General features: G+C 41.0%; 1 protein-coding gene across 2 annotated transcripts in view; it reads right to left on the bottom strand.

The window, feature by feature from the left end:
* The window catches only part of cux2b (cut-like homeobox 2b), a 235300-nt gene that overhangs the window by 20321 nt on the left and 200961 nt on the right, over positions 1–14018 (bottom strand). For both annotated transcript variants that reach the window (XM_052032004.1, XM_052032005.1), the window contains 6 exons: positions 13698–13889; positions 11548–11606; positions 9959–10007; positions 9626–9728; positions 1588–2256; positions 466–567 (listed from right to left, as the gene is read on the bottom strand). In XM_052032004.1, coding sequence (XP_051887964.1) covers positions 466–567; positions 1588–2256; positions 9626–9728; positions 9959–10007; positions 11548–11606; positions 13698–13889 — 1174 coding nt within the window. The remainder of the gene's footprint in view (positions 1–465; positions 568–1587; positions 2257–9625; positions 9729–9958; positions 10008–11547; positions 11607–13697; positions 13890–14018) is intronic.

The raw sequence follows: 14018 nt of genomic DNA, 5'->3' as shown, positions 1-14018 counted from the left end.
GTACTAATAACTATTTTCTTTCCAAATATAAGTGGAAGTTGCATCTTAGCCAAACCCAAAGCACAGCGCACAAAATGCAGAAAAAAAACATTTTCCAAGATGCAAAGGAGCTGTGGACATGAAGTGAGTACAGAAGTTCAAAGCTCTCCAAAAATACATCGCGAGGGGACTTCACTACTTCCAAACTGCTGCCTTGTTCCAACTTATTCCCACGGATACATCCTAACACAAAACTCAATAATAGCTTTGTCCACACGCATTTAGACATTGGATTAGACTTCTCAAATTAGTTACTCAGAACATTGATATTTATGATTTAAAAGTCTGTCAACTGATAAACTTCTCCATGAACATCTCATCTGCTTTCACGTGGTTAAGTTTTAATGACCTGCATGTCCAAGCTCTAAGGAACAATCTTATTAATTTAAGTACATTTGAATTAGTTCATTTTCCCCAATTACTCACCAGATTTTTGAGTCTGAAGCTCTTTCTTTGCCTGCTCCAGGATATTTTTAATGGCATCATCTGATCCAGTCTCTGGTGTCCGAATCCTGGGAGTTATACTCCCTGCAAAAAAGAAAAATCACAAACATGATGCATGAAAACTACTTCCTGCACTTTATCCATGTAATTTAGAAGACAAAAAAATTAACAAAGGGCTTGATTTCATTACCACCTTCACTGGACTGGAATTAGGTCTCTCAAGGGTTTAGTTTCTTTTTAAAACTCAACAATATCTTGATAAGATTTCAGCTTCTGGATGATTTAGCAAAGTGTACTTCTAAAATATTTCATTACCCATTGTGAAGTATACTGTTTGGTGCTGGTCTGCTTTCAGATGATTTGGTAAAATTCAGATGATTTGGCATAGCTTGCTCTGGAAACTGTGCCCAGATGAATAGTCATTGTGAAGGATTACTACAAGCTGCATAGGCAAGAAGACATGTAATGTACTCCATGTGTATAAGAGGGTTATTGATCAGCAGCTGGGTGCTACTTATAATAGTTGGATATTAGAAATTAAAGGACATTGGCATAGTGGAGAAAAATCCGTTTAAGCCTTTAAACTAAAGCTGTCCACTAGATGCTGCTTGAGATTGGATTTGGCCACCATGACTTGTCCAAGGCTGTAGCTCAGTGTGTGTAAAACAGAATGTCTGCAGGCTCTGACGTGGCACCAGCTTGGCTCTGAATTCAGTTTTAAGTTTTAGTTCAGTTTTAGTTCAAAGCTCTCCCACAAAATTAGATGAGTTTTAAACCCTTATGTCACAACAGAAATTAATTTGAAAGCTTCCTTAAAATCTACAAGCTCAGTAACTGTTATGGAAGGGTCTCAAATTGAAATGTTACCTCTCTTTCCACAGATGCTGCTCAGCCTGCTGAGTGTTTCAAGCACTTGTTTTTATTTTGGGTCTAATCTGTATCCCAGTTTAAGTTATGTATCCAGCTCCTCTACATACTTTGTCATGTGAAGCTGTACCACTCCAATGTCTGTTTTAACAATGTGCTCTGCTACACAGCAGCACTCAAATGTTATTACTCCAAGTTTCATTCCAATAGAAAGCTGACGTTAGCCTGTGTACGTACCTCTCTGTCGCACTTGAATAGTTCGAAGGGCAAGGATATTTTGCTCGTCAGATAAAAACTGCTTCATCTTAATAAAAGGCTCCTTCCCTTTAACAGTAAGCTTATGCCATGGTTTGGGTCTGGCAAGAATCTCACTAACAGATCCTTGTGATAATCCCAGAACATAGTGTCCAAACACACGTTGTCCAATGTTGTGCTTTAGCAGCTGGTCTTTAACCTGAAAAGCAATGTCAGCTGTCTCCAGATATTCTTCGTCACCAGCACTCGAACTGCTGCCTTCTGACTGGTCACTTGGTGGAACAGCTTCACTGTTACTGGAACTGTTCCCTACAATTAGGGCTCCCTTGGCAGAGTAGAGTGCAGTTGGGTAAACAACTGTATTTACAGCTTCTTTTGAGTACAAGGGCGACATCAATGGCCTATGGTGCAGAGGCTCTGCAGAGGGTTTCTCACTTGTTTTAACTAAGGGGATTGGAGAGAGGGGAAATGCTCCTGATGTGTCAGGTCCTTGGGCTGACACATGTGCTGGTATGGCCTTTGGAGAGGCTTGTTCATCTCTGGACCAATGTGGAACTAGCTGAGGAGACGGTGAAGAATGCTCAATGCTTGAGGTATCCTTCACACCATTCAGAGGATCTTTCATGGCATCTTCTTCAGGTTGCACCTCATCTGCAGAATACAAGGGGTGGTTTAAATCAATTTCTCCATTCACAGGCACAATTTCACTCACACACATACATCACCCAATTGAGCGACAGCGATAGAGACGGAATAATCTGCTGGATTCAGAACATATCTGACGGGTCAAGACTGCAGGTGCAGGGAGCATCTCCAATTGAAAGTTCTCTCGGTGGGGCAACATCATGTGTTGACATTGCAGGTGAACAACCTTGTCCAACAGCAGCAAGTTAGGTACTCGGGCACATGCCATGCATAACATTCAACTTGGTTAACTCCAGGAAATAGTGATCTGTGCATGATTAAGTTTCTGAAGCATGCTGCTGATAGGCAGGGCTCCCTGCTGGAAGTGCAAACTCAAATTGTATTGGCCCTTTTATGTAGAGCTTTGAAAATCCTAAATGATAGAGGTGTACAAAATGATAAGAGGCATAGATCAAGTGGACAGTCAGAGACTTTTTCCCAGGGTTACAATGGCTAACACAAGGGGACATAATTTTAAGGTGATTGGAGGAAGGTATAAAGGGGATGTCAGAGGGACGTTTTTTTGTTACACAGAGAGTGGTGGGTGTGTGGAACACACTGCTTTGCAGAGGTTGTGGGGGCAGATACATTAGGGACATTTAAGAGACTCTTAGATAGGCACATGAATGATAGAAAAATAGGGGGCTATGTGGAGGGAAGGGTTAGATAGATCTTAAAGCAGGATAAAATGTTGGCACAACATTGTGGGCCGAACATATGTCTATGTTCTATTATACTAACTGGTTGCCTAATTACAAAGTGAATAGGAACCCAAAATTCACCAACTAAAACCTCCGCTCCACCAGTGCAAGTATTCTGAGACTGAGCCACCCTGATTCCAACTGAGGACACTTGTCTACCTGACGTGAAAAATTGGGGTCCCCTTGAAAGTTCAGGCAAGAGGAGCTCTGCTTTTCTACCAAGTGGTGGCTAAGAATTGTGTGGGGGAAAATATAAAATGGAGAATCTAACAAATAGTAAATAGTAAATAACAAATAGTAACAAATAGGAACATTGAAAGTAGTTATCTTTAGAGTCATCAGGGTATAAATTGCGCTTTGTGGCATCCATCTTTTTAGACACTTATATGTCCCCGAAAGGTTAAAAAATTTGCTCCAAGTTGCTCACAAACATTTCCAATGGAACAGTCGCACGATGTCACTTTGGTGCAGTTGTTTGCATTCACACAGCCAACAAATGCAGGCAGGATGCGGAGCAGGCAGTGGATAAATGGGATACAGGAGAATGCACTGACAGCCAGCCTAGATTTGACAGGCTGATCGGCCATCTTCCATGTCGCAATGAAAGATGAGGTTACTGCATCAGTGTCCAGTGCAGGTCTAACAATATAAAGCCACCTTTGAACTTCAAATTTTCTTACCTTTCCACAATATCAGCATCATTTAAAGAGATCATGACCTACCAACAGGTCAATCACTGGTGCAATTCTGTAGCTTTCCTCTGCATGTCTCAACTTTTAATGGTCAGACTTGTCTAACTTGTGCCAGAGTACTTTTTTGTTGGTTTAAAGGCTTGTCCAGATACAGGTGACCCAGCGGGCCTTAGAATCGAGTAAGATTAAGGAAGGGGCTACTGGAAGAGGGATGAGGAGAATGGGGAGAATAGGCTCCTGGCATGCAGTCATTTCACCGACGAGCAATTCTCCCAACACATGAACGGACAGGGAATGGAGAGTTATTGTCCATGTGCAGGCAGATGGGATTAGTTTTGATTGGCTTCATGGCCAGCAGAGACACTGTGGGTTGAAGGGCCTGTCCCTGTGCTGTACTCAATTTTCAAGGGCCATTGCTTGAACTTTGCTTCACTGAAGACGTCGACTCTGAAATCTGCCAACCTCCATACCCTCAAACGCAACCTCAAACCAGGGTGAGGACTGCATTGCCGGTGGCTGTCAAAATACCTGTGGCTAAGCTTTCGGATTCCTGGCTCCACCTAAGCAGCCGATGAAGGTGCAACATTTCAGAGTCTGTAGTGCATTGTTGCTTAAGGGAGCTCACTAATGCTCTCCGTTCACAGAAATTCAGGGTGAAGTGATGAAAGGAAGAGGAGACAATGAAGGAGGAGGAGCAAGAACATCAGGAAGCAGAGGAAAAGGGAAAAGGAGAGAATGCAACACTGACGACTCCTTCCTCCCTGCTCCCGACAGAATCAAATAATTCAAGTAGTGGTATCAGTGACCTCGTCCAAAATTCACCAACACTCCCACCCTCCTTACCTTCCATGTGGTACTAATCATCTCATAACCACATTGTTCTTTTTCTGGTAACACAAAGTGCCATCAGCAAATGCACAATCTAATGCAAAATTATATATTAAATGCTATTATGCATACAAAAATAACCCAATTCTCCTGTGCTTTGTCTTAATCTTTGGCTCTCCTGGTGCTTCTTCTCTGATCTGCTTCCCCTGCGTTTGCACATGGATGGTGGACAACCTATTGAGGGATGTGGCCGGGCTGGGCACAGATCTGAGCACAATCAAGGTGCAATGCCCCCCAGACCAGTACACACGCTCTGGAAGAGGAAGAGGTAGTAGAAGGAGAAGGCACGTGGGAAAGTTTGCACAAGGCCCTGTGCGCTTCAACACTGAACACAAGTTTTCTCCAAGCCTTCCTGGGGCAGCAGCGTTTGGTTGTGTACACATATCAATCTGCTAATACAACAGAAAATACAAGCGGAAATTGGGTTAATGTTTCAAATCAAAAACCCTGCATCAGCTTACGGCAAATTCTGATGAAGACTCTGACATGAATTAATAATTGTTTCTCTTTCCAAGATGCTGCCTGACTGCTGAATGTTTCCAGTATTTTCTGTTTCTATTTCAAATTTCCAGCATCTGCAGTTTTTTGATTTTCAACCTTCTCTGTTGCCTGATTTCAAAGTCCTCAGGAGAAATGTGCAACTTTCAGTGAGCTGGCACTCATGTTATCCTCTTCCTTGCCCTGGGTCTTGTTCTCATGCCACCATGTGAGAATTGCTCCCCTCTCGTAACCTCTCACATATATATGTCAGTAATCTAACTGGTGGCTCAGCATCTTCTCTCTCCTCTTCTGGACAGCTTCCAGATCTGGGATATCTGATGTGAAAAAGTGATGAGGGCTTGGTTGTGCTGAGGAGAGGAACAAGAGCATCCTTAGACAAACTGGAACCCCTCACCAAGAAACCAGGGCACAAGTAAAAAGGGAGGAAGATTAGACCCATGGATTCTTTAATTGTCAACTGTAGCCTGTGGCCAATCCTTGGTGATGCCTCAGTGGGATAGTGGTTAAGAATTGCCTCCAATTCTTGTGCAGCCTGCTGTGATTCACCATTATCTCCTGCAAGGAAAAGGGACAGTACCAGTGAGCGCTGTGCGTGAGGTGGCTGTTATAGCTGGGGTTTGAGGTTTGCAATTGTGCTGCATGCAGTAGGTTGAAGTAACGTCAATATGTAAAGCTGGGTAATGATGATCACTGGTAAGTGACTGAAGTTAGCGATCGTAAATCAAGCAATGGTTGAGGCTACTTGTGTGGGTTATAGAATAAGACATTTAAGGAAGCAGTCACTAACCTTGACAACTTCTGTGAAGTTTTTATATTGCTTCCGGCACCGTACCCACACTTGTCAACAATTGCTTTTGAATCGATGCCCTCTAGACACAAGCTCAGAAGGCAATCTGTTCCACTGCAGGTAGAGGACATCTCTGCTGTGCACTGGGTCCATTAAAACTCCCAGTGCACTTGCGATCCTTGTTCCTCACCCTCTTGCACATTTAGCAACGGCTCAAAGAACCTCAGCCATGATTCAGTTTCAAAAACAACTCCCAACACTTTTTGGAACCAAGAGGCATCTCCCATTTAGGAGATCCAGGGGTGCCTTTAAGCAGCAATAGACACTCATCATATTGGCTCTCCCAACAATGTGCTCACATATGAAAATATGGCTAAGTGTTGGCTGCACGCAGAAATCAGCTGCAACAGCAGACAGCATGACTGTAAGGTACTGCCTACCCTGTAATAAATAGCACAGAAGAGTGCATGTATGAAATTTGATCCATGGATCATCAAAATAACTGCAAACTGAACTAAAATGAATACTGATTAATATGTTAATCAATGTAAATTTATTTAGGTATTTCCAGTTGCACAACAAACAGTTTCTTTAACAACTTAGCTTCCAAAATGTTTTCAATTATTTTAGTACGAATGTGAGAACAGCTATTTTCAAAGCTCAATATGGAGAATAAAGACAAAGACCTCAGCAGAAATGTATTTTCATTACAAACCCAAGCACAATTCCAGTCTTTATGAAGCTTGCCAGGAATGTGGTAGAAGCAGAGCTTAATCTAATTTCAAAATATAAAATCTTCATATCATATTTATGTGAAACTTTAGATGGCTAATTTTGTGAAGCTAAATGGTCTTCTATCACCAGCACTTTAAAGTATCCTTTGCTTTTTGAGTGGAGGGGAAAGACAAAAGACCAACAAAAGAAGAAACATAGTTCGGGATGTAAATGATTAAGCAACTTCCCAGAGGAATGCCATTACATCAAAAATTCCTTCACATCATTGAAACATTAATTGTATTCCAAACCAGCATAAATCTACCGCCATGGACACACACTACTCCTTCTCTCTGCCAAGCTACTTGCTACACAAGTCAGATTTGAAAAATAATCAGCCTAGAAAGGAAGTTATTACTGTTGTACACTTAAACCTCACTATCTTAATTTGTTTATTTTCTTTATGGCTCGTGGTAAAACTCCCACTGCATAAATGTCTCTCTCGAAAAATAACCAACCGGTTAATGTGCTTAAATGGGAGTGTTCGATGCTGGATACACTCAACAGCTGTTTCTGTACATTAATCATGCTGTTAGAAATAATGAATTACATGTTATATTAATTAGGTTTTGATTTATTTTACATTTGTAGATTATTTTGATTTAAAAAGACTTTCCCCGAGAACTGATATACTGCAAATGCCTGTTGTGCAGAAAGATTGTTAAAGAATGTACTGGCTGGAAATATTAATGTTACAAACAATATTAAAAATGAGCAATTGGCACTTCAGAGGATGAAGCAATTGCCCATTATCAACAATAAACAGAATGGGAAATAACATCATAAACAGGAGTAGGCCATTTGGCCCCTCAAACCACTGTCCCATCATTCAATAAGATCATGGCTGATCCAATCCTGGCCTCAACACCACTTCCCGCATACCTTCCGACACCCTTGTGCTGTAGGTTTTTGCCTTGAATATATTCAATAGCTCTCCCTCCAAAGCTTCTTGGGGTAGAGAATTTCAGAAATTCACAACCCTCAGAAATTCCTCCTCGTCTCCATCTTAAACAGATGACCTCTTGCTCCTATTTCTAGAATAGCCCACCAGGGAACACAGTCTCTCAGTATTCACCCTTTCAATCCACCTTGAAAGCTTGAGTTTCCATAAGATTCTCTTTCTTCTGTAGTCCAATAAACACACGCTAACCTGCTCAACCTCCCTACATACATCAACCCCTTCATCCCATGAATTAACCCCCAGTGAACCCTTTCTGCACAGCCTCCAATGCCAGTACACCTTTCATTAAATACGAAAACCAAAACCACACACAGTACTACAGGTGCAGTCTCACTAAGCCATGTAAATTTGCATCAAGACTTCTCCACTTTTATACTCCATAGCTAATAAACCCAAAATTCTATTAGTTTTCCTTCTTACCTGCTGTATCCTTTTGAGTTTCAAGTACTAGAAACAATTCCTATTTATTAGCTTTTCCAAGGTAATTGAATTTAAAGCCTAATTTCTTGCGATGCTTACTGGCACAGACAGTACTCAGTCATTCTTCAGGTTGAGATAGATAGATAATCGATAAGAAAGGCAGTGAACTTTTGATGCAGAAAACGCAGAGTTGAAGTTGCAATCAGATCAGCCATAATCTTATTAAATGGTGGAGCGGGCTTCAGGGGCTAAGTGACCCACTCCTCCTGCTGCTAATTCATGCATTTACACGTTTGTACATATGCTTGTATGTTCAGTTCACAGATTCCCTCACTCCACAGTGCTTAGATTTCTTTCACTTGACAATATCGAAGAAAAGGGGTTCTCATTCTCAATGAAAATCACGTGATGTTACTCAATATTTGTCTGAAAGTTTTATGGATTGATCTTGAGGGACAGGCGATGGAAAGCATTTTAACATGGAAACAAAACAATGAAGTTCAGCAGAAACAAAATAAAGCCAAAACAAAGAAAATAGTGGAAGGCCTAGATTGTGCAAGAAAGGTCGGACAGAACAGGGGAAGATATACAGATCATAAAACCACAAATTTTCATATTATAAGCACACTTGTCAGAATCTTACCTTATATGGCTATAGCCAGTGTAAATGGAGCAGCAAGTTACCCTTTTTCCTATTGACATCAGCTATAGACTCTAAAGTGTTAGAGCAATCACTGTTCCTTGCTGCATGATGTTTTACACACCCATACCAAGCTCTCATCTTTTTTTGTACTGGAGCTGTTAAGCACATTTGGCTTCTCCCATAATATTCTTAATTCCTATCTCAAAACGCAACTTCCATCAATTAAAGTACGATTCCTTCAATCAGGAATGTATAACATTTCACTTTAAACAGAGCAACATTACAGGTTTAATATTAACATTTTTAATGCAATATTTCACACTGGAAGCCCACGTTGACAGGCAGAAAGCATTCTGGTAGCCCAAACAGTTTAGGTAAAATAATGACTGAATATATTGAAACAAATTTTGTTTTAACTCTTACATCTAAGACTTGGTACAAAATCCAAGACCTAGAGTGCTAATGAGGCAGTATTGCACCTTCACAGGTGTTTTACCTCTGGTGGCACAGATGTCCATGTGAGCATCAAAAATTTAAGGAGTTGGCCTTGTCCTAACATTCCTCATCACTCAAAACCACCCAAACAACTGGTAGATCAATTGGCTGCTCTAATTTACCCTGCATATGTAGACGTGTGGTAAAAGCCAGGGAGAGTTGAAGGGAGTGTGGAGAAAATATAATTGGATTAGGGTTGGATTAGCGTAAATAGGTGCTTGATGGTCAGCATAGTGGGCCAAAGGACCCATTTCTATGCTGTATGACTCATTATCTCAATATATCCAAATGTTTAGAGGTGAAGAAGAGTTCCTTGATAATTATATCTGAAATAAGAAATAAAATATCCCACCTTGTCCTAGTCTCACTTGATTCACGAGAAGAGCAAAATACTTAGTATGTTTGGATTTCTGTGCATGCTTATCCGATTTGACATGGAACAGATTAGACTGGAGAACAGAACTGCAATCTTACCCATCTCTGCATATGCATTTGGTTTCTCTTGTAAACATCTCTTCTCGGGTGGAAGGGTCATCTCTTTCTCTGGCAGATAATCCTTGTTATCTTTTTTCCTATCCTGGGCAGCAGGAAATAATTATTCTTCAATCTGGTCATCACTCTGCACATCAAATGAGCTTAGATGATTTCAATGGAATGCCATTACAAAGTTCCTTTGGGAAATGCATTCTGGCACCTCTTACTGAGTGGCTAATTATCGTGAAATGATGACATGTGATTCAACATTAATATTGAAGCTATGTTTAATGAAGCAAAAGGATATAAACCATAAGAAAAGAGAATAGTTACCTGGGATGTCCAGCCATCAGCAGATACTGGGTTCACAGATTTGAAAACACTGTAAGGAGAATATACAATGAAGTTCAAGGTCCTTGCAGTTCTGAGCCTACATCTTTTGCAATTAATTTTACGGTCATTTTTAGCTTTTCTCAAGCAGCATCTCAAAGTTCGAAACTAAATACTGGATGAGCAACATTAATTTACCATTACAAATATCTGGAACATACTGCAAGCGAGTTCCGTAACCTATTTCGTGACAGTCAGCAGTGATGTTGGTAATTTAGAAGCTTAAGCACAAGACGACAGCATCATCTGTCTGGATTGCAGGACCAGTGTCCTTCAGGAGGACAAGGAACCATCAACAGACAGGATGCCATTGCTGATTATTAACCATTACCCCGATGGAATATGCATCCAGTGCTCAAATTTTGAAACAGTAGGTTAACAGTTGTTATTAAGGTTCACAGAAGTCACAGGAAGGCAGATGGTGTCTGTAGTAATGTATCCAGCCAATCCAAACCTTCTAGACTATTGGACTGGCACAAAGTACAAGGATCAAATATAATCAAATTGAAGAGAATATTGGGTTTATCTATACTTAAGAATCTGCAGTCTTTCTCCAGTTATCTGACCCCAATGGTATAATGATTCAGTTCAAATTGATTTTAGTGTTAAGTTAAATGTTGTCATTTACTATCAGCAGGAAAATGGCTCCTTTGTTAAACAAATGCAACAAAAAGCTGCAAATGCTGATGAAGGGTCATTGACATAAAACACTGACTCTGTTTCTCTCTTCATTGATGCTGCCTGACCTGATGAGTATTTCTGGCATTTTCTGTTTTTGCCTCTATTAACTAAATTGGATTCACAACACAATAGTAACTTATATCAACAAGCATTTGCAAGATACTAAGCTACCTCAGCAATGATAAAAGCCAGTAAGAAGTCACATCAGGCAGGTTTGCTTATTTAATATGTATGGGCCAATGAGGTGGCCTCCAGCCCCTCAGCAAGAAGCTGGTACCACTTCAAGTCACTTCATTTCTGTTCATTGGTCCAACCAGAAAAGCTGCCGCTTCACCCAATTTTAATCATTAGTTTAGAAATACTTGTAATATTTCTGTTGAAAGTACTTGTTATTTACCAAGTTGGAACAATGAAACTTATTCATGGAGCAATGTGTTTTATTTTGGAATGGATTTATATATCATCGGCAAATACTAAGATTATATTCAAGCTTTTATAAGCACAGAGTGAAGAATTTTGTGATACTGGTAATTTATGATTCAATATGGCCAGTCTATTTGAAAGAGGAAGCAACAATAATTTCAATTTCAGGGTAATAGCATGCAAAAGAGACCGAGTAAAATGAAACATTTGCAAACTGAACCACCACAATCCGAAGGTCAGGAAAGCTGTGGGATGTAGCAGAAAACTGAAGGACAAGAGAGGAATGAAGACACTTCAGAAGAAATGCACAGCACACATTCTGAATTAGAGGCCAGGTTATGGAATATTATTCTCTTGGGACATTCAAAACCTTACAGTTTTGGTTCTAGTTATTTTTGTGGAAACCACACAGATGTTAAAACATTTACCTTGATTCGGTTTTATGTTCTTCGTGGTCTAATTGTGCACACAATTTCTTTTCTAACTTCTGAAGAAAGGGAAAGAATTAGCAGTTAGCAAGTTATACAGTAGTTAATGTCCAACACACACTGCAAACATCTGTAAGTTTGAGGAAAGAAAAGGCGGTAATGTGAGAAGAAAGGCGAACACGGTAAAGTGACCTCTTGACTACAACTATCAACTGAACAAGACAAAAGAAAAAGGGATATAAAAATGATATTGATAAAAAATGGGAAAAGCACATTTTCTAAACCCTTCAGTGAGTCGCAGGGTAGTGGGTGGGTGAGCGGATGGGTGGAGAAAAATAGGAAATACAAGACATTGAGCCTTCCTTCCCATTCTGTGAAATCATGGCACCTTGGTTTCGAAGAGGGAAAAAATAATTAAGCCACTAAGCCTTCTGGCCCTTGGCCAAACTGCAAAGTGAAATGACACCAAATCCCACCAATGACATGCATCCTCCCACTAACTCATGCTCCCCCTCTCCTTGCCCCCCAGCAAGTCCAATTTCTTGCCTATTTGCTTTGTTGCCTCAACACAAACCCAAATTAATCTTGGTCTTGAAAATACTCCACATCAGAACATCCACAAGCCTTCTAGAAAGAGAAGAGTTCCAAAGGTTCATAAACTTTTGAGAAATGTCCTAACTGGCCAGGTCCTTACCCTGCAACTATGCCCCACCACTTCCAGACTTTCTAGTCTGAGGAAATAGCCTCTCAGCATCCAACCAATCAACCCTTTTCACAAAGATCATCCATGTCTTATATTTAACACCATTATACTGACTTTCATGGTTTCTTTCCCACAAATGGTAGGTCTGTTCTCAGCACCTCTTACGAGAATGTGCTCCAAATCTGGATAAGCCATGACATAGTGCTATGCCACCTTACTAGCTATCTACTATGTTGGTTTCTTTCAACCACAAACGATCATACATTGGTGAGACCCGAGGCAGATTGGGTGAGCACTTTGTCGAGCACCTTCGCTCCGTCCACCGACGACAGCCAGGACCTCCCGGTGGCCATCCACTTCAATTTCACATCCCATTCCCATACTGACATGTCTATCCATGACCTCCTCTACTGCTACGCTGAGGACAGACGCAGGTTGGAGGAACAACACCTCATATTCCGCCTTGGGAGTCTCCAATCTGATGGCCTCAAAATCAATTTCTCTAACTTCCAGAAACTCTACCCCTTATTTTTCTTTCCCCCCATTCCTTTGTCTTCTCTTATTCCTGTGGCTCCCTTCCCCTACCTCGATGACCTGCCCATCTCCTCTCCTCCCCTCCCCCTTCCTTTATTCCATGGTCCACTGCCCTCTCCTACCAGATTCCTTCTTCTTCAGCCCTTTGCCTCTTCTACCCATCACCTCTCAGCTTATTACATCTTCTCCCTCTCCCTCACCCACCTACCTACCTTCCCCCTCTCACCTGGACTCACCTATCCCCGGCCTGTGTGTGCTCCTCTCCCTCCCCCCACCTTATTCTGGCTTCTGCCCTCTTCCTGTCCAGCCCTGATGAAGGGTCTCAGCCCAAAACATCGACTGTTTATTTCCCTCCATGGATGCTGTCTGACCTGCTGTGCTCCTCCAGCACTTAATGTATATTGCTCCAGATTCCAGCATCTGCAGAATTCCTTGGGTCTCCAATTGCAAACATTTCCGTGTTTTGATAGGTTTAATAGGAGCAGCAATTTTACAGCAAAAATTACAATTTCACAATACTCCTCCTTGCCCTCCAGTGATGTGAGACTGAAAGCCAAGCTAGTCCATCCCAATTGCACATGAGATTAGACCACATGAGATTAGGTTTTTCTTGCAATTAATTCAAGTATTAAAAAATGTAAACAATGCAAAGTATATTTCATGGACTCAAATGATATGGTATAATGGCACCGAGGGAACTAAAAAGAAGTGGTCCACCACGTATAACAACTGCTTGCATGTCCTGACAGTACATTGGTGATAATTATTTAGACCAAAAAAAAATCAGCTGAATTGTTCACAGCGGCAAGTGATGCTCTTCACCAGAACAGATATTTTCCAGCCATTCATTAAGAACTTCATTTACGTTGCAAAACTATGTCAGAATATATGAAGGTTGCCACTCCTCAATCACCTCCACAGCTTCAGTTTTCAGTGCTAGCTGCTGCTCCAACTCTGCAATCTGATTTGCTGAACTCTCCTGGAGATCATGGAATGCAGTCTGCAGGTGTTGAATCTCTTTCAGCAGTCGGATAATCTCTCTGTCTTTAGCAACCAATGCAGCCTCCAGTCTCGAACCAGTGCACATCAAAACATTTGCTTGATCCTGGATAGGAAAGGAAAGAATCCTTTAGGTTGTTTTCCAGCACCTTATGCAAGTTCTTCTTCAGCATTCATTGGATCTGTAATTGTTCCACAGTTTTCCAAACTAAAACTAACTTTGTTTTTCAAGGTT

The sequence above is a fragment of the Pristis pectinata genome, chromosome 17 (assembly GCF_009764475.1).
Source record: "Pristis pectinata isolate sPriPec2 chromosome 17, sPriPec2.1.pri, whole genome shotgun sequence".
Lineage (NCBI taxonomy): Eukaryota > Metazoa > Chordata > Chondrichthyes > Rhinopristiformes > Pristidae > Pristis > Pristis pectinata.
This window is presented reverse-complemented; position numbering and strand designations above follow the sequence as displayed.